General features: G+C 39.0%; 1 protein-coding gene across 1 annotated transcript in view; it reads left to right on the top strand.

Moving 5' to 3' along the window:
• The window catches only part of LOC149451115 (carbonic anhydrase-related protein 10-like), a 595,254-nt gene extending 570,727 nt beyond the window's left edge, over window positions 1-24,527 (top strand). Inside the window, exons 8-9 of the mRNA XM_089690955.1 lie at window positions 18,883-19,048; window positions 23,806-24,527. Coding sequence (XP_089547081.1) covers window positions 18,883-19,048; window positions 23,806-23,840 — 201 coding nt within the window. The 3' untranslated portion in view covers window positions 23,841-24,527. The remainder of the gene's footprint in view (window positions 1-18,882; window positions 19,049-23,805) is intronic.
• Window positions 24,528-24,866: the final 339 nt, after the last annotated feature.

Below are 24,866 nucleotides of genomic sequence, written 5' to 3' on the forward strand. Positions count from 1 at the left end.
GTGATACCTGGACCCTACAGAGGTTGCACAGGCAGTCCAACTCCACCAGGATGGCACATCAGTACGTGCCATTGCCAGAAGGTTTTCTGTGCAAGAAGGAACAGGATGGGCACTGCCAGAGCCCTACAAAATTACCTCCAGCAGGCTACTGTTGTGAATGTCTCTGGCCAAACAATCAGAAACAGACATCATGAGGGTGGCCTGAGGGCCCGACGTCCTCTAGTGGGCCTTGTGCTCACTGTCCAGCAATATAGAGCTCGATTGGTATTTGCCACTGAACACCAGAATTGTTAGGTCCGCCACTGGCACCCTGTGCTTTTCACAGATGAGAGCAGGTTCACCCTGAGCATATGTGACAAACATGAAAGGATCTGGAGAAGCCGTGGACAACGTTATGCTGCCTGTAACATCGTTCAGCATGATTTTTGGTGGTTTTGGTGGTGGGTCAGTGATGGTCTGGGGAGGCATATCCATGGAGGGACACACAGACCTCTACAGGCTAGACAATGGCACTCCGACTGGCATTAGGTATCAGTATGAAATCCTTGGACCCATTGTCAGACCCTACGGTGGTGCAGTGGATACTGGGTTCCTCCTTGTGCATGATGCCCCACCTTATGTAGCGAAAGTATGCAGGCAGTTCCTGGAGGATGAAGGAATTGATACCGTTGAATGGCCCCCATGCTCACCGGACCTAAATCCAATAAGAACACCTCTGGGATATCATGTTATATCATGTTTTGATCCATCCAACATCACCAGGTTGCACCTCAGACTGTTCAGGTGCTCAGTGATGCCCTGGTCCATATCTCGGAGGACATACCCCAGGACACCATCCGTCGTCTCATTAGTGGCATGAGCCTGACATTGTCAGGCATGCATACAAGCAAGTAGGGACCATACAAACTACTGAGTACCGTTCTGAGTTACTGCAATGCAATTTCAGCAAAATAGACTAGCCTGCTGCATCAGTTTTTCACTTTGATTTCCGGGCGTCTGAATTCAGTCCTCTGTAGGTTGATCATTTTCATTTCCATCAAACGATGGGGCATCCTTACATTCCTAACACATTACCCAGCATATCCAGATATCCAGCATGATATTTTTCCCCATTGAGATCTGACGTGTTCCTTTATTTTTTTGAGCCGTGTATATTCCCATGGGCAACAAGTTTAAAAGGCTACAAATCAAACCTATGTGGCTTACGGCCAAAGTTAAAAAAGCTATAAATAATAAGAAAAGAGCTTTTATAAAATATAAAAATGAAGGAACTATCATTGTTTAAACATTACATATGTAAAAAGGAAATCAAGGCCGCAAAAATGTAAAATAAACGACAGATTGCAAAAGATAGCAGGACAAACCCCCCAAAATTCTTCAAATATATTAACAGTAAAAAGGTCCGGTCCGAGCATGTAGGCCCTTTACAAAACAATCTAGAGTGGGTGACTGGGGACAAATAGAAGGCAAATTTATGAAATACCTTCTTCAGCTCTGTGTACACAAAGGAGCAAGGGGGAGGTCTTGTCCATAATGGGCATGGTATTGACACAGCTCCAGATGATTCACATAGTTTTTTTTCATATTATTTATTATATATATATTAATTTCTATGATCCAGCAATATTTAGACAAAATAAAGGTGAATAAAGCACCTGGACTGGATGGCATACACCCACAGGTTCTTAAAGAATTGATCTCTGTCATTTCAAAGCCGTTGTTTCTAATTTTTAGGGACTCAATAACTGGCATAGAACCACTGGATTGGCGTAATGCCAATGTGGTGCCAGTATTTAAAAAGGGATCAAAATCTTTACCAAGTAATTATAGACCTATTAGTTTAACCACTTGCCTACCGGGCACTTTTACCCCCTTCCTGCCCAGGTGAATTTTCAGGTTTCAGTCGCACTTTGAATGACAATTGTGCGGTCATGCAACACTGCACCCAAACAAAAAATGTATCTTTTTTGTAGACAGAGCTTTTATTGGTGGTGTTTTTTTTTTTGCTAAACAAAATAAAAAAGAATGAAAATTTTGAAAAAAAAAAGATTTTTCCTAGTTTCTGTTATAAAATTTTGTAAATAAGTAATTTTGCTCTTTCACTGATATGCACTAATGAGGCTGCAGTGATGGGCACTCATAGGAGGCACTGATGATGAGGTATTGATAGGTGACACTGATGGGCATGGACAGGCATCACTTGTGGGCATTGACAGGCATCACTGATGGGCACTGAAAGGCAGCACTCATATATGACACTTATAGGTGGCACTGATGGGCACTGATAGGCGGCATTGATAGGTGGTGCTGCCTGGCACTGATAGGCTGCACTGACGGGCACTGATAGGCAGCACTGACTGGCAATGATAGGCGGCACTGACTGGCACTGATAGGCGGCACTGAAAGGCAGCTCTGATATGTGGCATTGATGTACACTTTAAGCACTGATATGTGGCATTGATGTGCACTGATGGGTACTGGTATGTGGCATTGATGTGCACTGATGGGTACTGGTATGTGGCATTGATGGCACTTACAGGTGGCACTGATAGGCACTGACAGGTGACACTGATGGGGCTACATTGATCATCAGGGCACTGATCATCAGAGCCCTGATGATCAGTGTAGTTGTCCCCTTTGAGGAATACCGATTACCGGCTCTCCTCTCCTCACAAGCTGTCAGCTGAAAGAGAGGACTGCCGATAACTGGCATTTCCTATTTACTTGTGATCAGCTGTGATTGGACACAGCTGATCACATCACAGAGCTGGCATCATTGGCTCTTTACAGTGATCGGTGATCCGCTGTGTCCCAGGGACACAGCGCACCATTGATCACCGCGCATACGCAGTTGGAGTGGGAGGACGTCATGACGTCCTATCAGAACGAGAGAACCACCGCCCTCCTGTCATTACCTTATATGGTGGGTGGGAGGCAGTTAATATCTATAGTTGGGAAGATACTGGAGAATTTCATACAAGACCACATAGATGAGTTCTTGATTGAAAAATATATTTTAAGCAACAGAGAGCATGGATTCATGAAAGACAGAAGTTGTAAACAAATCTGATTTATTTTTATGAGAAGGTGAGCAAAACCTTGGACAGAGGGGTGGCGGTGGACGCAGTATACTTGGATTTTGCAAAAGCGTTTGACACAGTTCCCCACACATGGCTAATTTGTAAAGTAAAGTCTACAGGCTTGGAAAAATCAGTGGAAATGGAAATGGAAAAAAAAACTGGCTAAAAGAACATATTAAGAAAGAAATGGTTAATGATTCATACTCTGAATGGTCTAGGGTTGTCAGTGGTGTACCCCAAGGTTCAGTGTTGGGACCCTTACTTTTTAATATATTTATAAACTATATAGGGTCTGAGATTAAAAATCCCATTTCAGTCTTTGCAGATGACACCAAGCTATGAGGTGGAATAACGTCCTTACAGGATGTCTCCAACTTACAAGCCGACCTCAATGCACTGTTTAATTGTGCAACTATGTGGCAAATGAGGTTTAATGTTGATAAATGTAAGGTTATGCACTTGGGGGCTAAGAACATGCATGCATCATACATACTAGGGGGGGTACAACTGGGGGAATCAATGGTGGGGAAGGATCTGGGAGTTCTGGTAGATCACAACCTTAATAATGGCATGCAATGCCAAGCTGCAGTTTCTACAGCGAGCAAAATCCTCTCTTGTATTAAAGACTCCAGAGAGAGAGATATCATTTTACCCCTATACAAACCATTAGTAAGACCTCATCTGGAATATGCAGTTCAGTTTTGGGCACCAATTCACAAAAAGAACATTGGGGAACTGGGGAAAGTACAGAGAAGGGAAACCAAACTGATAAGAGGCATGGAGGAGATCAGCTATGAGGAAAGATTAGAGGAGCTGAATTTATTCTTTCTTGAGAAGAGGAGATTAAGGGGAATATGATCACCATGTATAAATACATCAGTGATTCATATAGAGAACTCGGTGTAGAGTTATTCACCCTGAGGTCATCACAGAGGAAAAGGGGGCACTCTTTACATCTGAAGGAAAAGAGATTTAATCTCCAAATACAGTAAGAGCTGTGGAAATGTGGAATAGACTCCCTCAAGAGTTGGTTCTGCCCAGCTCAGTAAATTGCTTTAAAAAAAGCCTGGATTATTTTCTAGATACACAGAGTATAACTGTATACTAAGATTTATAGATAAAGTTGATACAGGGAATATCTGATTGCCTCTCGGGGGATCAGGAAGGAATTTTCACTTCTGCAGGAGCAAATTGGATCATGCTTTGCTGTTTTTTTGCCTTCCTCTGGATCAGCTGTGGGTATAGCATTATAATTCCTTTTTTTTCTTTTTTTTTTTTAATGGTTGAACTGGATGGACTTTTGTCTTTTTTCAGCCAGACTAACTATATGTAACTATGCATGTAAAGGACAGTTTTGGATTTTTAATAGAAAAACGCATAAGCAGTGCACTAAAGCTGGTCATAGATGGATCATGTTTTTGATCAGCTGGCTAATCAAAAAAAAAAAAAAACAGATTCCCCAATCCACACAATTGAGGTGGATGAGGGAATGCTCCCCACTACATTATTGTATTCTAACAGTGGGGACTCCTCAGGATACACTGATCAGCATGGCAGCCAATTGACTGCAGCACTAATTGAAGGAAAATGCTCCGACATTGCCATTTTTCTCCAGCGGAAACAGCCTGAGATGGATTGAAATTCGGACAGTCCCTGCTCAACCAGCCAAATTTTGATCCATTTATGGCCATCTTAAGTCATTGAAGTGAAGCTTTACTTTTACTGAAGGAAAATGTAAATCCATTCTAGGTCCAAACCTAAAGAGTAAATACGCTTTCCAGTCTGGTCACCTAATATATCCTCTTTACCTTCCCCTTCAAAAATGTATAGATTCCCAAACCTTGAGTTTAAGTGTATTCACATCTGAATGCAGCAGATTATATAGCTTGTAATTTTCCCAGGACATTGGTACTTCTGCACTACTATACAGGTGAGGTTACAGTCTGAATCAAGGTCAATGAGTATATACTGTACATATTTGGAGGAGTATGGAGTCTGGGAAGGATTCGGTTGCACCTAACTAATAACTACCACTGTCCTTAAAACTTTCATCTGTTCCTGCATTGCAGGTACCAAAAACATGGGGCCAAATGGGAAAATCATGCCTATTGCAATTATATGATGAGTCCTGGTGTAATACAAGGAAACAGTGAGTTGTTTATATAGGCAGGAAATTCTGTTTCTGAAGATCTATACCAAAGAGTATACGATGTGTCCTCAGATGTTTCAGTTTTAAAGAATTAAACATTTAATATTGCAATAGATTGAGGGTTCATGTTGACAAGCATTCTAATCTAACGTTGCCTTTTCCATTCAAGTGCGTGCAGCTGCATTTGGCCTGCTTTGCCTACAGTTCAAACTCACCTTAATAGGTCATGCTGACTCCAATGAAACACAGAGCAATGCAGAGCAGATCAAACGCAGCCTCTGATCTGTAATATATACTGCTCTATGGAAGTCAATGCTGACCTGCATTCTAAATTCACATCAAATGCAGGAAAACAACAACCATCAACTTGAGCCCTTAACAAATCACATCTAACTGTAGATGTAAATTGGAGAATCTGGAGAATCAATTTTTCCCAAAGTAATAATAGAAATAAACACAAAAAAAATAATATTAGATTGCAAATTGATCTCTATATCAACTGCATGTGTTATGTCAATTGGTGTTTTTTTGTAATAAATTGGGATTCGCCTCTGAGTACACATGCTTATCCATGTAGTTAGCCTGTGGGCTTTGAAATGATGTATTCAAAGTATCTTTGTAACTGCTTGCAGGTCAGCATGACTTAATTCATGACAATGAAGTCTATCTGAATCCTAATATTCCTACGAATATGCCACTGGGACTACATACCAGCCGTGTAATATTAGTAGTATTAGTATGTAAGTGTAAGAAGAGAGCAGTGAAAATGACATAAGCTGGTTCAAAATATTATGTGTAGATTAAGATCATGTAGCGTCCTGAAAATATGTCTGTCATTCATTAACTACTCCGGCTCCGGAAGATTTTACCCCCTTCATGAAAAGTCAATTGTTTTCTATTTAGCACTGTGCTGTTTTAACTGATATTTGTGTGGTCATGCACCACTGTACCCAAATGAAATTTATATAATTTTTTCACACAAATATTTGATTTTGATTATATAAAGGGAGAAAAAACAAACATTTTGAAAAAAAAACATTTTTTTACATTGTGCTGTAAAACATACCAGATAAAAAAAATTGAAAAGCAAATATTCATAAATTTAGGTCAAAATGTATTCTGCTACATGTTTTTGGTAAAAAAAAAAAAAGTGTATATTCATTGGTATGCGTGAAAGTTATAGCATCTTCAACTATGGTATATACAGTATACTGGATTTTTTTTATACTACTAATGGCAGTGATCAGCAACTTATAATGGGACTGTGACAGTGTGGTGAGCAATCCGACACTAACACTAGATGGGAACTGACTAACTGCCACTGACATCACCAGTGACACTAATACAGTGATTAGTGATAATACTATACACTGTCACTGTACTAATGACACTGGCTGGGAAGGGATTAACATCAAGGGTAATCAAGGAGCCTAACAAGTGTTAATTTGTTTAATCTGTGCTGCTAAAAATCTCTTTGTTTCTTTTCCCTGTTTTGCAGGGAGAATAAACAGAGAGGTTATTCCCTCTGTACAGAGCCCCGTGTTGAGCGTCAGCAGAAGGCTTTGGACTGTGATTGGACAAAGCTGATCAGCAGGTTCCGGCCATGAATTATAAAATCCCACTGTGTACAATCACAGCGGGAGTACGAGGGCTGGGGCACACATGCCCTGTACCCAGAAGAGGCCAGCAATGTACAGCTACATCGCTGTGCCTGTCTGCAGTATATTGTGGGTGGGAAGTTCACAAGTGGATAAAATCACTAGAAGTTCCTACTAATAGTAACTTGATAATTATATGAAAATTAATATGGATGTTTTTGTTTCCATTTAAGCTATTATTTGCAGCTCTACACTTTTTGTTATATTTCTATCACGTTCTGTACACAAGATCTTCGTTATTAAAATGATATAAATATAAATATTATAAATAATTATTAATAAATAATAATACACTTTTGGGTATTGTTGGTTTCAGGGAAAATTGGCACACTGCAGTTAAATTTACAAGAATTCATTTGCAGCTTTACAGATATGGGGGTGGATTTACTAAAGACAAATAGACTGTGAATAAATGAGATGAAGCTTCACTTGGCAAATAAAATAAAAAAAACTGCATTTTTGCTTGCCTTTTGCAGAGCTTCCCCTTATTTACTAAGCTTGGGCGCAGGTGCACTTGCAAAGTGCACAGTCTATTTACCTTTAGTAAATCCACCCTTTGGTGTTGCGAACGTCAGCTATTTTTTGTCAGATTACTTACAGGAGATCAGGTCCTTAATCCTATTGTTCGTGTTCCACATAAACATTGGTGTTTGTTGGGCTCCAACTATGGCTAACTCAGAACAAAATACAGCATGTTAAGGCAGCTAAGCACATAAAGGTTTCCATGTTGTGCAGGTCAACATTGTGTGATTTACAGTATTACATTAAAGCCTGTTGTTCTCAAAGAAGAATATATCTTTGCAGAACGTAGAGTGAGTTTTTAGCCAGGCACATTGCATTCCCCTGTGATAACTATACTTTGTTTTGTATGTTCCGCTATGATCTGCATTCACATTCAGCAAGCTTAAATCCCATAGAATTTTGCAGCACTGACAGGTATGACGAAGCTGACAGCGAGCTGCTAACAGTGGATCAGAGGAAAGAGCCATGCGGATGAGTACTCTTTACTCTTTACTGTCTTTTTATCACGTCTAAACATATGGCCCCTCCATTTTTTCTCTGAATGTTTAGCTCTTTTTTAACCTTCTTATAATTCTTCCTGACATTTTGAACAAATATTTTGCTGCATAACTCAGAACACTTATTTATGGGTGTATTGTATGTTGTATTTGAGCACTAACGTAGTTGTAATCCTCAGACATTAAATATGAGCAAAGAATATCCCTATATAATGTGTACTGGTGTCAATTAAAAGCACTAACAGTCATTTCTGTCTGCTGCTTCCTTTCTTTGCTATCAGCATAAATCACATCTGACAGGTTTTCCTGACACCAAGAGAAAAATGGTGACAGGGGAGGGACCTCCAGCAGATTGACAGCCTCAGCTCTGTTCTTGTGAGTTGTGTGAAGGGGGTGTGTCTCTTCCCTCCAATCAGCTTTCAGAGCTCTTCTCACTGAGCTCTGCGGAGCGTAACTTCAGCTCTCTGCCCCCTTTTTTCTGAACGCTCAAACAAGCTGTATAAATTCTGGATTTTGAACAACAGATGTAGAAAATAGAAGACCACAAGTAAACAAGTACAATGTAGGATTATTTGTTTTATCTCTATGTATCACCTGAGGCTAATCAATTCACTGGGTATACAGTATGTAAGGTTTACAGCCTTCTAAATTCAAAATAAATCTTTGTTCTCAGATTGAATAATACATAAAGAGCAGCAGGAATAGATACAGTCAGGTTCATAAATATTGGGACATCGACACAATTCTAAAATTGTTGGCTCTACACACCACCACAATGGATTTGAAATGAAACGGACAAGATGTGCTTTAACTGCAGACTGTCAGCTTTAATTTGAGGGTATTTACATCCAAATCAGGTGAACAGTGTAGGAATTACAACAGTTTGCATATGTGCCTCCCACTTGTTAAGGGACCAAAAGTAATGGGACAGAATAATAATCATAAATCAAACTTTCACTTTTTACTACTTAGTTGCAAATCCTTTGCATTCAATTACAGCCTGAAGTCTGGAATGCATAGACATCACCAGACGCTGGGTTTCATCCCTGGTGATGCTCTGCCAGGCCTCTAAGCTCTTGTTCATTTCATTTCAAATCCATTGTGGTGGTGTATAGAGCCAAAAATGTTAGAATTGTGTCGATGTCCCAATATTTATGGACCTGACTGTACAATCCCTAAGAACAATATGTAACAAGAAAGTGCAGTGCTAAATAGTGTTAAAAACCATCAATTATACAAAAGTTAATTAGTGAAACCACTTAAATTAGTGAAACCAAACCATCAAATGAAACGGAAAAACCCACATTTAGTGAATCAAGAAAGGAGGAAGATGACACTTCTAGGATCCCATCATCGTGTGGGTGGAGGTTCACATGACGTCACCACGCTACATGGCCGCTGGCTGGAACGTCCACGCCATGAGAGTGCTGCAGCTCCGGGTTTGTTCTTTGATGGCTATGCAATTTTTAAACCAAAAAAGCGCTGTTGGCTTTTTTGATATAAAAGCCCAATAGGTCTGGTAAGAGCTCTTATATGTCTGTCATTTTCACCAGGATCCTAGAGGTGGCATCTTCCTCCTTTCTTGATTCACTGAATGTGGGTTTTTCCATTTCTTTTGATGGTTTAATTTCACTCATTTAAGAAGGTTTTGAGCACAGATTTTTGTATAATTGATGATTTTTAACACTATTTAGCGCTGCACTTTCTTGTTACATACTGGTTTACAACCACCTTAACGGTTTTCCTTTTATAAATATTTTTATTGCTGAATAACAACCATCGTTATGATTGTAGCATATCTACTGTTATTCTAGACTGCTCGGGGTAACGTGACAGATTCTCTTGCTAGCCCCCAATCCTCCTGTTGATTCTTACCTTCCTCCCCATCCATTTGTTTACCCCTCACATCCCTGAGTTGTAAGCTCTGTGTAAGCTCTCTACTAGTCTATTACAAACAAAAACATTTTGTCAAACTCCCACATCTGGATGTTCCATTATTTAAAAGAAGAAAGGAAGAGCCCAGCTAATAATTGTCTTCTCACCCAACGTGATAATATTTAGACTTGTGATTAACCACTCAAGTGCCGTGCACTGCATTGAGGAAGGAAGAGGAGGATACATGCTCCTCCATATCCAGATGTACCTGGTGTTTCAAAGGGCTCCAGCAGGCAAATGGTACAGGAGCACAGTGAACATAACCATCAGCAGGAGGGGGACTGCCTTGTCAAGAGAACCTGTCGTGTTGTGCCAAATTGGCAGATACATGTTTACTTTAGGAATTAGGGTTACAAGTTATGTTGAGTGTTAGGATGAGGTTTACCAGTCTTAATACATATGCAGAAGCAATCAGATTATTCAGAGCAACTGCATTGTGCATGGCAATGATTTAAAACCTTTTTTCCACATTTACTTTATAGTTATAAATGTGAAAGAGGTAGCTTAGTCATATTTGTGCACTACATATGCGAGCTCTACTTCCTTCTATGAAGGTCTACACACTGTGTGTACCTTACTGCGTCTCTCTCTTTCATTTCAAGTCTACAGTCGGGTTTGAATGGTTGAAAGCAATGGACCCTTTATATGGATGAGATTTTGTATTAACAGCTGATGAGCAGAGAAGCTCAGTGAAACACAGATAATAGGAGTCAGTTCCATAAATATGTCTTTTTTTCTGCCAGGATACTCAACCTAATCACAATAACGTCTGTTGCTATTTTCAGTGCAAGAGTTCAATATTCATGAACATGTAGTTCCTGTTGTGAAGGAGCTTACAATATTAAGTTTGTAGAGCACTTCTACTATTAAACCAGGATGTGCATTTTATTTTGTTATGATTCATTTGTTTGGATGAAAATTAAATTTTCGGAGATTAGGTTGTATACAAATCTCTGAATGGACATAGTTACAAATGTCAACAAATCCAAAAAAAGTTGTAAAGGAAATTACAAAATGCCTTTGTTTCACTCGAATGAGGTCACATGATGCAATAGTATTCCAGGCCCACAGGGAAATTAATTCAGTTTTCAAATGAATTTGATAATCCAGATGCGAATAATAAATTAATGTGAGCTCCCTCCCATTTGGTAAGTCAGATGCACATGATGCCATTTGATATTGTCCAATCAGCTCATGCCATTTCTCTTGATGGGTTAGATTAAGTGTTGTCAACCATCAGTATTTTTACTGGCAGCCAGTAAAAAATGGACACCTTTCTTCTGCCAGTAAATGCCAGTGACAGGAAAGGTTGGCAGTTAATAATATGGCTGTGATTCTCAGCTTGGAACTGCGCATGTGCAGTTCCGGTCCAAAGCCGGCTGAGACCATCCGAGTGCCTGCTACAGTGTGTTTTAGGTGCTGCAGGTGGAGGGGCAGGTTGAGCAGAGGCGGTGTCTGAGAGTGTCATGTGATGTTATGCAATGGAGCCGAGCTGGTGGGCAGGGCTGGCAGTGCTGTTTGGACTGGAGTGGACCGAAGGGACCACCTAGCATGGAGAGAGAGACTGTCATTGTGACTCAGGAGGGGACGTGTCATGTCAATGAGGTGTCATCATCATCTGTGCTGCTGCACACCACTCTGTGTCACTGCGAGAGTCAGTTTCATGTGTGTACCTGGCCATTCTAATTTCTTGTCCTCCTGAGTACTATCTCTGCTTACCTACTTACTATATCAAAAATAAAATAGGAAATATCTTTTTTGCCTTAATATCTACCTTAAATCACACTGCTAATTGCATATTGTACTTGTTTGTAGCCTACATCCTGAAATTTGCACTTAAAACTGTAATTTTTTTAACTTTTGAGAATGCCAGTAAACACTTGGCTGTGACAGTAAAATATGGCTGTCGTGTCAATGAATTTCAATCTGGTAGCTTGGCAGCACTGGTTGGACTAGCATCTAAAAAAGGTTGAATCCTTCCAATTCGAATCTGTCTGATTTGATAATATATTGAATATATAGCAATCTTCTGGAAAAAATGCAAAATATTTAGAATCTACCCAGACCAACAAATATACAAACCGAATGCCAAAGATACAAAATGAATTCCGAAAACGAATCAGTTCAACATAATGAATATGACAAAACAAAATTCTTCAATGAACTAATGCATCTGAAATGAAGCGAAACAAAAATGTTCTACATGCACATGTCTAATGGAAGTAAACTTACAGTTACGTTTCTAGGAAACTATATACTAAGACAACAAACTCCATGCAGATAGTGGTGGAGATCATACTCAGAGTACAAGCATTGCAAAGCAAGCATGCTAGCTCCTCAAATTCCATAGTGCCAGTATAACTTTGCTTTTCACCAGCAGTAAAAGCAGAGAACTTAGATCATACGCTGATCTTTGGCCATTACAAACAAAACAATTTTGTCAAAGATCCACAGCTGGATTCTTCATAATATAAAAGAATAAATGAGAGTCCAAGTGCAAGAGTGTGACACTCTCATAATTATTGTATACTGTAGAGAAGAATAAGGAGCTTCAGGTGGGGAGATTGTAGAGCTGAAGTTCCTATATGTTTTTCACCTAAAGCTAAAATGTCATTTGGTTGGTTTACGATACCAAAATATGTCTCACTGATTGCAATTCAGAGCCTAAAAACATATCTAAGCCCATAAACAAAAAGATGCAATATTGCAGCTTACCAGTCCTTAGATGTTCTGGATGCATTTGTTTAATTTTTTCATGTATTTTTCTTTTTTTTCTCCTGGTGATCCTGCCCTAGGGAGACAACGCTCATTCACTGCAATTTACAGTATCTATGGAGGAATAGTTGTGTTGCCTTAGGCTACTCTGCTGATTTGAACTACAAAGACCCCCCCCCTCTCCCCATCTTCATTACATGCTTTGCAGTTAACAGAAATAGCTAAGAAAGCTGATAATACTTATTGAGATATCAGTTAAAGAAGTTATAGATATTACAGATATTTTTCTATACTTTCAAAAAATGCAAATGCATCCTGTCATCACATCTAAGTGCTTGCAAGCTGGAATGTTATGGTTAGCACTGCCGGCTGGCAGTACTAGGGTCGTTGTTTCGAATCCCAACCACGGAACGACCTGCCTGGAATTTACATGTTCATCCTGTGCATGCATGGGTTTCCTCCGGGTACTCCAGATTCTTCCCACACTCCAAAGACATGCTGGTAGGTCAAATGGATCCTGTCTAAATTGGCCTTAGTAGGTGTATGTATGAATGTAAGTTAGGGACCTTAGATTGTATGCCCCTTGAGGGTTAAGGACTGATGTGAATGCACTATATATAAGTAAAGTGCTGTGTAAATTGACTGCGCTATTTAGGTACCTGTAATAATAATAATATTACAACCCCTGGCAAAAAGTATGGAATCACCACTCTTGGAAAATGTTCATTAAATTGTTTAATTGTGTAGAAAAAAAACTAATCACAGACATTCCTCAAAGCTATTTTAATTTAACATTCCAACCTTCTGGCTTTAAGAAACACTTAACAAAATAAAAAAGAAAGAAAACTGTAGTCAGTTGCAACTGTTTTTATAGCTGTAATATTTTCCTGAATTTAGTGATTCCTCATTTTTCTCCTCTGCTTGACCTGCAAAAGCAGTTGCAACTGACTACAGTTTTCGTTCTTTTTTATTTTTGTGTTTCTTAAAGCCAGAAGGTTGGAATGTTAACTGTTAACTTGCATATTATTGTCCAACATTTAATTACCTTCTGAATTGATATAAATATTTGGGGGGGTTGGATGTCTACTTTACCTAGGAGGAGTAATGTGTCCCGTTGGCTTCCCATATTGTCTAATATAGGGGTGTTTGGACTGAAATCATTGCACGTTAACGGATATAAGTGAATACGCCCTTATTCTAGTTGTCCTGTTATTATCTCATGAGCTATGAAATACACTGAATTTCTTGATTCTACCAGGGAAGAAAGATAGAACTCAGAGTGTATTGCTAAAGACTCCAGCTAAGGTATTTAAGATGGGGCACTCTGGCAGGATGTCTGGTTGCTTTTCTGGCAGTTCAAGGTTGCAAAGTTGTTGATTTTATGAGACTAGAAGTGAAGGGGGTGTGTTTCTTCCCTCCAATAAGCTGTCAGTACTCTCTTCACTGAGCACTGCAGAGTGAAACTTCAGCTCTCCGCCCTCTTTTTTTCTGAATGCTCACAAAGCGGTATATATTCAGCACAAGAAGAGAAGACTGTAGATAGACAGATACAACTTATGTAGGAGCATTTGATTAATCGCTGTGTAGCACCTGAGGCCAGTCATTTCAGTGGGAATATGTGAATGTTTACAACCACTTTAAGTAAATGTTTGCTTTAAAAATTGAGATTCTGTAGTTCTTTAGTAGATCATGTCAGTATGTACACATGTGCAAAGATCGGTTTACAGCATGCCAATTGAATGTTACAGTCTGCTAACTTGCATTATATTGTCCAAAATTGAATTACCTTTTGAATGGAAATAAATATGTGGGGGGTTGGATGTCTACTTTACCTAGGAGGGGTAACGTGTCCCGTTGGCTTCCCATATTGTCTAATATAGGGGTGTTTGGACGGGAAACATTGCATGTTAACGAATATAAGTGAATACGCCCTTATTCTGGCTGTCCTGTTATAATCTCGAGTTATGAAATACACAGAATTTCTTGATTCTACCAGGGAAGAGAAATAGCACTAAATGTGTATTGTTAAAGACTCCAGCTAAGGTATTTACGGTGGGGCACTCTGTCAGGATGTCTGGTTGCTTTTCTGACTGCTCAAGGTTGCAAATTTGACGATTTTTTTTTTGGGGGGGGGGGGGTTTCTTTCCTCCAATAAGCTGTCAGAACTCTCTTCACTGGGCACTGCCGAGTGTAACTTCAGCTCTCTGCCCCCTTTTTTTCTGAATGCTCAGAAAGCGTTATGTATCCAGCACTTTCAACGAATGTGGAGAAGACTGTAAATAGACAGATACAACTTATGTAGGAGGATTTCACTTTGTATATGTGAGAGTTTACAACCACTTTATGTAAATGTTTGCTTTAAAAATTTGAGATTCTATAGTTCTTTAGTAAATCAATGTCAGTATGTACACATGTGCAAAGATCGATTTACAGCATGCCAATGGAATGAACAGTCAGTTATGTTAATTGTCAAATTATAATAAAGTATGTATGGAATAGTCTACCTGCATCATACAGAGAAGAGTAATTAAAGTAAGAGATTGTTCGTTAACGTGTTTATATTTTTGAGTGGCAATACCAATAACCACATGTCTCTCCCCAGTAAATGGTTTTATGGTTCAAAAGATAAATTTAATGACAATTTAATCAAAATCTAATAAGCTATAATCACTTTTTAACATTTACTCTTGGATGGGAAACACGGCCAAGGCATGATTAAATAAATTTTTTGAAAAGAAATCTTACATTGTTCGATTGTCATAATCTGCACAAGATCCTCATAAATATAGGAATGGCACACTATAGAAAGCAACACATGTGGAGGCATGGCTTGACTTCTGCCTTGGGGCATCATTCTATCCTGGTATAAATGTGTACATTTATGCAGGAAATAAACATACAAACTCTAGCTAAGTATTGCCGTACTTTTTAGCTGATTGTTTGAGCCAACAGCTTGATAAATAAAAAATCCCATTTGGAATCAGCTGTTTCATTACCAAGTTCCACCCTGTGCACCTGCAATGCTGTTATAAACTCTAATCCTTAGTAACCACCGTTACCATAGCAAAATCAAATTTTATACAATTACTGAACCCAGGCATTAAAAAATTATTATCAGAGCCACAGAAATGGCATGGAGAGTACAAATCAGCCGCAAAGAAAAACATTCATGAACAAGCCGAGGATGGCTGCTTATGTACATTTAATAATGTGCATTTTAGAACAAATACGTAACAGGTTTGCACTAATTGTAGCTATGGGGATATGTTAAACTGGCAATGAAATCATAACCTTTTTTTTAAACATATCAGTGTTTGCAGATCTGTTCCAGTTGTGGTGTTTATAAAGAAACAGCATACTGCAGAAATTCTGAAATATGCATAATTAACTTCCTGATAGCAGAAGTTTTGAATTCAGAACTGTCAGAAGTCATGTCATTAGTAAATAGCAGCAAGGCATACAGAATGACAATCAACTTGACTCCCATAATTCACTAGCGGTGGCTCAATACAGCATCTGTACTTCATTTGAGAGAATTTCACCCCTGGGCTGTTATGTTGTTAAGCCAGGAAATAGATGGCAGATTTGTTGCTTGTTATGCACCCTTCTGCAGTATCTGTGAGGGAAGAACAATAAGAGTTCTCATGATTTTGTAGCATACAAACTTTTTTTTATTTTTTTCTAACTGAATTTCATTATCATTCACAGGAGCCAACAAAAGACTGCCAGTAGCTCAGAGACACTTAGTGCTTGTTTGGAAATGATATTCAGGTTTAAAATACATTGTGAGCAAACTCTTTTGTATGGTTCAAATAAGATGGACTTATTTTAATTTTGGACTCGGAAATAGCACCGCTATAAAGTGGAACTCTTAGCAAAAATGGTTACTTTTTGCATGGAGTAGTCTGGATCGGCTTTTAATAGCTGTGTGTGTTCATGTTGGGAAACGTTTTCCTTTCCTCCTGTTTTGTTGATTGGCAACACCAGGACAGAAAGTTAAATGTCACTCCAGTGGGGACATATAGCTTTTAGCCCATCCAAGCTGTCGAGTGCCAAAAAGACATTTTGGCTAGAGTTCTACAAAACTCCTGTAGACATGTTTCAGAAGGATGAAGTCTTATCTCAACTAAAACACTAAATGAATTGCCCCACACCTGCACAAATGTATATAAAATTAACTACACAAATAAATACCCAAACAGCTATTCGTGGAGATGACCAGTTGATACTGGGCAAGCGAATCTTGAATTCTTTTTAATGAAGGGAGTCAAAACCCTCTGGTGAGTGCGGTGCGATGCGGTCTCTCTGTGATGGAGAGAAGCAGGGTATATGGTGGCACGGATTTATCACCCTTTGTTTGGATTATATTTGCACTGGTCACTATTTGGACTTTATCAAGGTCTATATTGACAATTTATTTGTGTATTTATAACTGCACATTTTTTTATTTATTCACATTGTTTATTTATAAAATGCATGAAAGCGCATTCAAATCTTCAAATCCTTAAGTTTAACTAAAACACTGCTGATGTATGCAATGGGCAAACACTAGGTTCTACTCCATTCGAGTAAAATCTCTAAATTCCATTAGGGTACAAAACCTCCCCACTACCTAATCTAGGGCAAGTAGATAGCAGCTGCACATCTGTGCTCAGACAGAATTGTTTGGGTCAGGGGCGGACTGACAACTCATGGGGCCCCCGAGCAATAGGGGATCATGGGGCCCCTGTGTCCTTGCCCAAACTCAAAAAAGCCTATGAAAAAGGTACCAGGGGCATCTCATGGGGACCCCTACTGACCCCGGGCCCTCAGGCAGTGCCCGAGTTTCCAAATGGTCAGTCCGCCCCTGGTTCGGATCTTTTTTTTTTTCTTTATATTTAGGAGGGTATAGTAGAAGTATTATAGTAATGTATATGCATAGTAAATCTACAGTTAAAGAAGCAGTATTAAAAATAAAAGAAGTTCACCATTTAAAAAAAATGGTACAAATCTCCCCACTACCTAATCTAGGGCAAGTAAATAGCAGCTGCACATCTGTGCTCAGACAGAATTGTTTGGATAATTTTTTTTCTTTATATTCAGGATGAGTATAGTAGAAGTATTATAGTACTGTATATGCAATGTAAAACTATAGTTAAACAAGCAGTATTAAAAATACACTATTAAAGAATAAGTTCACCATTTTAAAAAAAACAAATAAATGCACATTTCTTTGCAGGTAAAAAAATGTGCATGTAGGTGGGGTTTTTTTTGGGGGGGAGCCTGCAAAGCATTACACCAGTGATCAGCAGATTGCTGGTGCCATGCAGGATTCCTGCAGACTGTCAGTGTAATCTGGTTGCCATACATCATACCTCATACAGGCACGCAATTTCACACTTAACAGCACTGTGGCAGTTCATTGAGAACTACAAGCCAACATTTGCATAGGATGTTGGTACTTGTAGTTGATTAATTCACAGAATGCTGTGAATGAATGATGCTGCCATGTGGGTGGAGCCCCGCACGGCCGCACCTCTTTCCAAAAAGTGATACCTGGTATGAGGAACCTCTCCCTGCATGGCTATCACACAGAGGGCTCAGATAGCCGAGCCACTGCAGGAGCGGGAACATGTTACATCCTTAACCCTAAAAACTGGTGGAACATGTAACATGTTACTGAAGGTGAACTTATCCTTCAATAATTCTTGTTGGAACTATCTGGATAAAATAATAAGGTTAAGTTAATTGCAGCAGCAATGGAAACAAACACTCTATGGAGTTATACTGTCCAATATAATATCCTCATTCACTTAGTCCTGTAGACAACGCTTGGAAGCACTGCTGGCATGAGCAAATGCTGAACACCCCTGTGGATTACATTTTATATAAATTATATTACCTATTGTATATGTTCACATATTGCAAGCAGCATGTAAGCAGTGACTTAGAGGTTGGCACAGATTGCCTTCCAGCATGTCACGGGTCCAAACTGCACCAGCACACTATGACGTTGATATGATTTTCCTTTTTTGGGGTGGTTTCTTGTAGGTAATCTTTTCATTTTCTATATTCCAAAAATTCTCAGTAACAGACTTGGTCCGACGCAGCCCTCTTTTCCTTTTCAATACATATCTGTGTGAAGAAACTCTTTGTAATGAGGTGTGTGGCTGATATTCAGCTATGCTGGCATAGAGCACAGGAGAATGGAGTGTGTATATATATATATACCATATATAGATAGATATAGATATACACATATATATGGTATAGAGAGAGAGAAAGAGAAGGGGTTATTATTATTTCAGCTCGTTCAATTAACAATGTATTTTCTTCTTTATGCCAAGATGCACTCTTTACGCCTGTTGAGTCAGAACCAACCATCACAGATCTTTCAGAGTATGAGTGACAACTTCCGTCCAGTGCAACCTCTTTTCCATCGAGGGCTGAGAGGCAATCTCGATTTCCGCAAACCAGGACGAAAATGCAAAGGAGCAAACTACAAACTTCATGGTATGGAAATAATCTGAATCTTAGATATATGGAAAAAAAACACAGAGGTACTAGCTGATGAAGATGATGCAAACTGTAAAGTTTAGGTCCCATTTATACCTATCAGTTATGGTGCATTGTGGTAAGACATGTTACTACTACACATGCTAACAAATATTATAGGCATGAGCACATTCATTTTAAAGCACCCTACAGATCTCCAACACACATGCTTTGCAGGGCACCATGACACATTGGAGGGATTTACTAAAACAGGAGAGTGCAAAATCTAGTACAGCTCTGCACAGAAATCAGCTTCCAGGCTTTATTGTCAAAGCTTAATTGAACAAGCTGAAGTTAGAAGCTGATTGGCTACAATGCACAGCTGCACCAGATTCTGAGTTCACCAGTTTCAGTAAATCTCCCCCATTGCAATACTCTAGTGTATGTTGTGGTGAGCTGTATGAGATATAAAGCTACCTGTCAATTTTAATTGTGTCCAATCTTATGCATTGGCAGCTGAATAATTTGAATGAGCTGTCTAATGCAAAGTACATTACCGTAAAACATAGCACACAATGGAACTAAATGGATCTGTGTAAATAGTCCCTAATGGCAAAATCCAGAAAAAGAGTTTTCAATCAAGTAAAATGTAACTGTCTCCTTGCAAAATCTTTACCTTTTTTTTTGCCATAATCAAGCAATTCCTTGGTTCTGTTTTGGTGCTATTCATAAAAAAAATTAACTTTGCAAGTGCCTCAACATTTGCAGAAAAGTCACAAATAATACCCATGTTTGTAGTACGTTTGAAATGCCAGTTTTTACTTGTTGCCTTACTCACGGTGAAAGTAACTTTTCCTAACATTTAACTCTAAGGACCAGTTTAATCCATGAATTGCACAAAAATGAACTGTGCATTCTTGTGTGATTCACATGTAATCTGGGTGCAGTGCAATTTCAGCCCATTCATTTGAATTGGCTGAAGTTGTGCTGGACCACAACAAAAGTATTGCATGCACTACTTTAACCACTTCCATACTGGGCACTTTTACCCCCTTCCTGCCCAGGCCAATTTTCATGTTTCTGCGTTCTCACACTTTGAATGACAATTGCGCGGTCATACAACATTGTACCCAAACTAAATTTTTATCATTTTGTTCACACAACTAGCGCTTTCTTTTGGTAGTATTTAATCACTACTGGGGTTTTTATTTTTTGCTAAATTAACAAAAAAAGACTAAACATTTTGAAAAAAAACCCATGTTTTTCTTTGTTTCTGTTATAAAAGTTTGCAAATAAATAATTGTTGTTCATAAATTTAGGCCAAGATGTATTCTGCTGCATTTCTTTGGTGAAAATAACCCAAATTAGTATTTATTATTTAGTCTGTAGGAAAGTTATAGAGTTCACAAACTATGGTATATATCTGAAACTTGATCAATCCTGAAGTACTGATGGCCAATCTAATTTCTTGAGGCCCAAAAATGTCAGAACAGTACAGATATCCCCCACATGACCCCTTTCTGCAAAGTAGACAGCCCGACGTATTTCATAAGAGGCATGGCGAGCTTTTTGAAGTTGTAATTTTTTTGTCATAATTTTTCGAAAAATTAAGAAACTAAAAAAATAATTTTCATTTGTTTTTCCACATACTGTCACCAGTGCAGTACAGCGTCATCGTATAACTGGAGTGGTGGTGATCAGGGACACTGACTGGTGACAGTACAAAAAAAAAACCTGGTAATTTGTTTTCAATTTTTTTTTTATAATTTTTTTATTTTTTATTAAATTTTTTCTCTTTTTTTAAGATTGTTTTTCATATTATACTATCGCCAAACTAGTATAATGTTATTATAGTGCCATTGTACTACTTTGGGGAAGTGATCAATATTTTGTTATTTTTTACACAATTTGATTGCTTATAGCAAAGAATTTCTTTGCTATAGACAAGCATTTAACTTAATGAAATCGATTCATTTAGGTTCTTTTATTGTGATTAGCTGTGATTGGCCATGGCTAATCACATGACACAGATGAGCTGTGATTGGCCCAGCCTGTGCATGTGACCATTCACAGCTAGACACCCTTGTATACAATGGATGGCATAACAGGAAGCCATCCATTGTTTACAACTGTCATGTGACTTGCTGTGATTGGTCACAGCAGGTCTCTTGGTACTGGCAATGGGGCTGGTACACAGATCTGTCTTCAGTGAGGTCTTCCTAGGTACACAGCCGATGACAGATCTCGCCACAGCGCGGCCCTGAGGGCATGCTCAATACGCGATCTGGGAAGGACGTCATATGATGCCCACCGGGAGGGATGAGAGGCTCGCCCTGCTGTCATTTTACTATAGGCTGGGCAGGAAGTAGTTAAAAAGCACAAAGGACCCAGATTGTATGGCACTACTTTACCATGCAATCCAGAGTGGGCAATGTACTTTGTTGCAACCTGCATTTAGGGTATCATTAACCACTTCCTGACTGCCCTATAGCAGAAATACTACTACAGGGCAGCAAGGGTGCGCAAAATCACGTATATATATTATACCCGTGTCGGCATTCGCGGCCACGGCTGCCAATTGCCAGGTCCTGGCTGGTGATTACTCGCTGGTGCCCAGTGATTTCTGAGGATCTTCGACGGGGAGGAGAACTGTTTTGTTTACTAACAGTTCTCCTCCCTGTCAGCTGGGGCACACTGCTTTGGATGGCTGTGCACAGCACAGCCATCCAAAGCAGTGTGATTACAGTGAAGCACGCTGACACCGCCCCCTAGTAAAACACATCCAGCACACAGTTAACCCTTTGATCACCCCTCATGTTAACCCCTTACTGCCCAGTGCCATTAGTACAGTTTCAGTACTTTTTTTAGCACTGATCACTGTATTGGTGTCACTGGGGTTGTCAGTGACACCAAGTCAGTTCCCCCCGCTATAAGTCGCTGATTACCACCATTACTAGTAAAAATTTAAAAAAAAATCCCAGTATATATACCACTATTTGTAAACGCTATAACTTTTCATGGAAACCAATTAATTTACACATATTGGGATTTTTATTTAGCAAAGACATGTAGCAGAATACATTTTGGCGTAAAGATTTATGACGAAATTAGATTTTTTAAATTTTTTACTGGACATGTTTAATAGCAAAAAGTCAAAAATATTGATTTCTTTCCTCAAAATTGTCAGGCTTTTTTTTTTATAGCGCAAAAAATAAAAAAAAAGGACGTCAATTTCATTTGGGTACAGTGTTGCATGACTGTGCAATTGTCAGTTAAAGTAGCACAGCGCCTTAACGCAAAACAATGGCCTGGTCAGGAAGGGGGGTAAATCCTCAGGAGGGCAAGTGGTTAAGTTAACGTTGACAGCCACTGCAGATCTGGGTTTTTCTCATGTCATTCTGGTGTGAACTGGCCCTAAGGGGAAAAAAAAAGCCTTAGGAACCTTTAACCAGAAATGTCAAACACTATTCCACCAATAGAGAAAATAGCATACCACTGTAGGCTAAAAACATTTGACCAGGAAAGAAAATAATATGAGGGGGACCTCTGCATTGTGTACAAAGTGCATGGAGATTTTTGTGATCACCACCAACAGCGTAATGATTCATGTACTGCAAAGACTGAACTGCTATACAGAATGTTGCAGTGACAGAACCCATTTACCCAGTTGCCCATCTGTGAAGGCTTTCAGTCTGGTAAACTTGTCAAACTAGGTTCCGTGTCCACCGCACTGTATCAATTATCTGACCATGTCAGGAGAGATCCACATTTAACTATCTGGCTCCCTTGGAGTTTGTGGTCATCCCTTGTTATTCTTTTGCCACTTTCCAGGAAAGACTGAGGAGGGATTTTGTTGAGGATCTTTGTGAAACATTAAATGGCAAATTCAAATTCATCTCAAAAGCTGGTTTTCTCCTGCTCCATGCTAGACCATGCTTAGGAGTATTAACAAGTTTGAGCATGTTGGATGCTCTTCCAAGCCCAACAAGAAGCTACGACCTGTAATGGGCCAATCATTTGTGGCAGGAGCGTTCCTTGCCCCATGGCTGCACATATACAAGGGGAATGGGGTGAGAAATGCCTCAGGCAAAAATTCTTGGCCCATTACAGGTGACAGCTTCCTAGTGGGCTCAGTCACGTGGGCTCAGAAGATCATCCGAACATGCTCAAACTTATCACTACTCAGGAGGTGGAAGGAACTGAGCAGTGCTTTTATGTAATTTCACTAAGCTCCTGCAGATAGGGCAATGTGCTGTCAATTTAAAGAGCTGTGAAAGGAGCTAGGCATGGTTATTCTTTGATAGGGCTATTAGGAGTGCAAACATCTAAGTGGCTACAGAAGCAGCAAGGATGACAAAATTGCAGCACTTTTACTGCAAAAAGGAGAGTTAAAGAAGAAAGAGTGTTGTTATCTTACTAGAAGAAATCCAATGGTTCTACTATCAGGATCAACAGATATTTACAATTTGTTCAATATGTTCCAGGGGAAGAGGAACTTAGAAGAAAAGAAAGACCATGTTCACTGCTAATGCCAGTTTACATCACATATGTGATTTTATAGTTTGACCATAGTTAAGGTTGCATACCTAACCCCTCAACCACTACTTTTTTTGAGAACTATTACAGCCACAGTTTACCACCCTGATGGGTACAAGTGTGTGGCGATAGTTAAAACCAAACCAAGAGGGTCAGTCTAAAACTGAATCAGGACTGACTCCTTTTGATCCGGTATTTAAATTGCATATGACTAATGAATTGTTTGGTTTGTGTTGCAGTGGACAGGTTCATGTCTTCCAAGAACTTAGACTGATATATTCGTGTCACATCTGTCCAGCCTAAAAAACTTCCAGTTGAACTTTTGATTCATGAATGAAACAAGATTGCCATTTGATTGTGTTTTTGAAGAACATTTCTACAAGTTTTCAGATAATACACCTCACGTGAAATGCACAGTGTCACCTACACATGGTGTGTGAGAAACAATAAACTATTTTTAAAAGTGTGGTGATGATCACTAACTTCTTCTCTTTATTGCCAAATGGACATAATAAAAGCAAGATCTTCTGTCTAAATTCCTTTAAGAGGAAACAATGAAAGACCAACTTGCAAGAGCAAATAAATTATTCAACAGCCATCAACATTTATAAAAATACATTGAAATGAATGTCTCCCAAAAATTGCCTGCTCAGAAGTACAAGCTGCACAGCTTTTCCTCAAAAATGACTTGCCTGTTCCTGAAATGTGTGATATCTGAGGAAAAGCAATGCAAGTAACCAGCAGGCGAGAGATGTAAAATGGCAGACAAGATTAACTGACTTCTTTTTATTTTATGTCCTATTAATAAACCAAACTTTTTACCTAATAACGTATGATATATGACTTTGAATTGCTGGTTTAATTATGTTGTGAATTTTCTTTTAATGGTACAAATGCATTTTGCCAAGTAATAATTCCTGTTTTATAGAAAATCAAAATAAAACAGCCAAGATCAAATTACTGTATATGTTATATCTCATTGATTACATCATTGGGTTTTTTTGTTTGTTTGTTTGTAAAATTCAAGTAGCAGATTCCTGTTTTATAGAAAATGTTATCTGTTAAATTAACAGAAGAGAAAGACAGAAAAATATAATCTGCCATATTTGAGATTTCACACATATAAAGCTCATTCACACAAACCAGAGATTTGCATATTTAAGTGGTCTGCATGGCAATTTCCCCCAAAAGCTGTATGTCATTTAATCCCTGTGGTGTCATATTGTAGGCCCCCTTCATGCTGCCTTAACCCCTCCCCCAGTTTGCGTGATCCCCTTGTTCAATAGCCAACCATGGAAGT

Source organism: Staurois parvus, unplaced genomic scaffold (genome assembly GCF_062004578.1).
Source record: "Staurois parvus isolate SC_StPar_1 unplaced genomic scaffold, SC_StPar_1.0 ptg000548l, whole genome shotgun sequence".
Lineage (NCBI taxonomy): Eukaryota > Metazoa > Chordata > Amphibia > Anura > Ranidae > Staurois > Staurois parvus.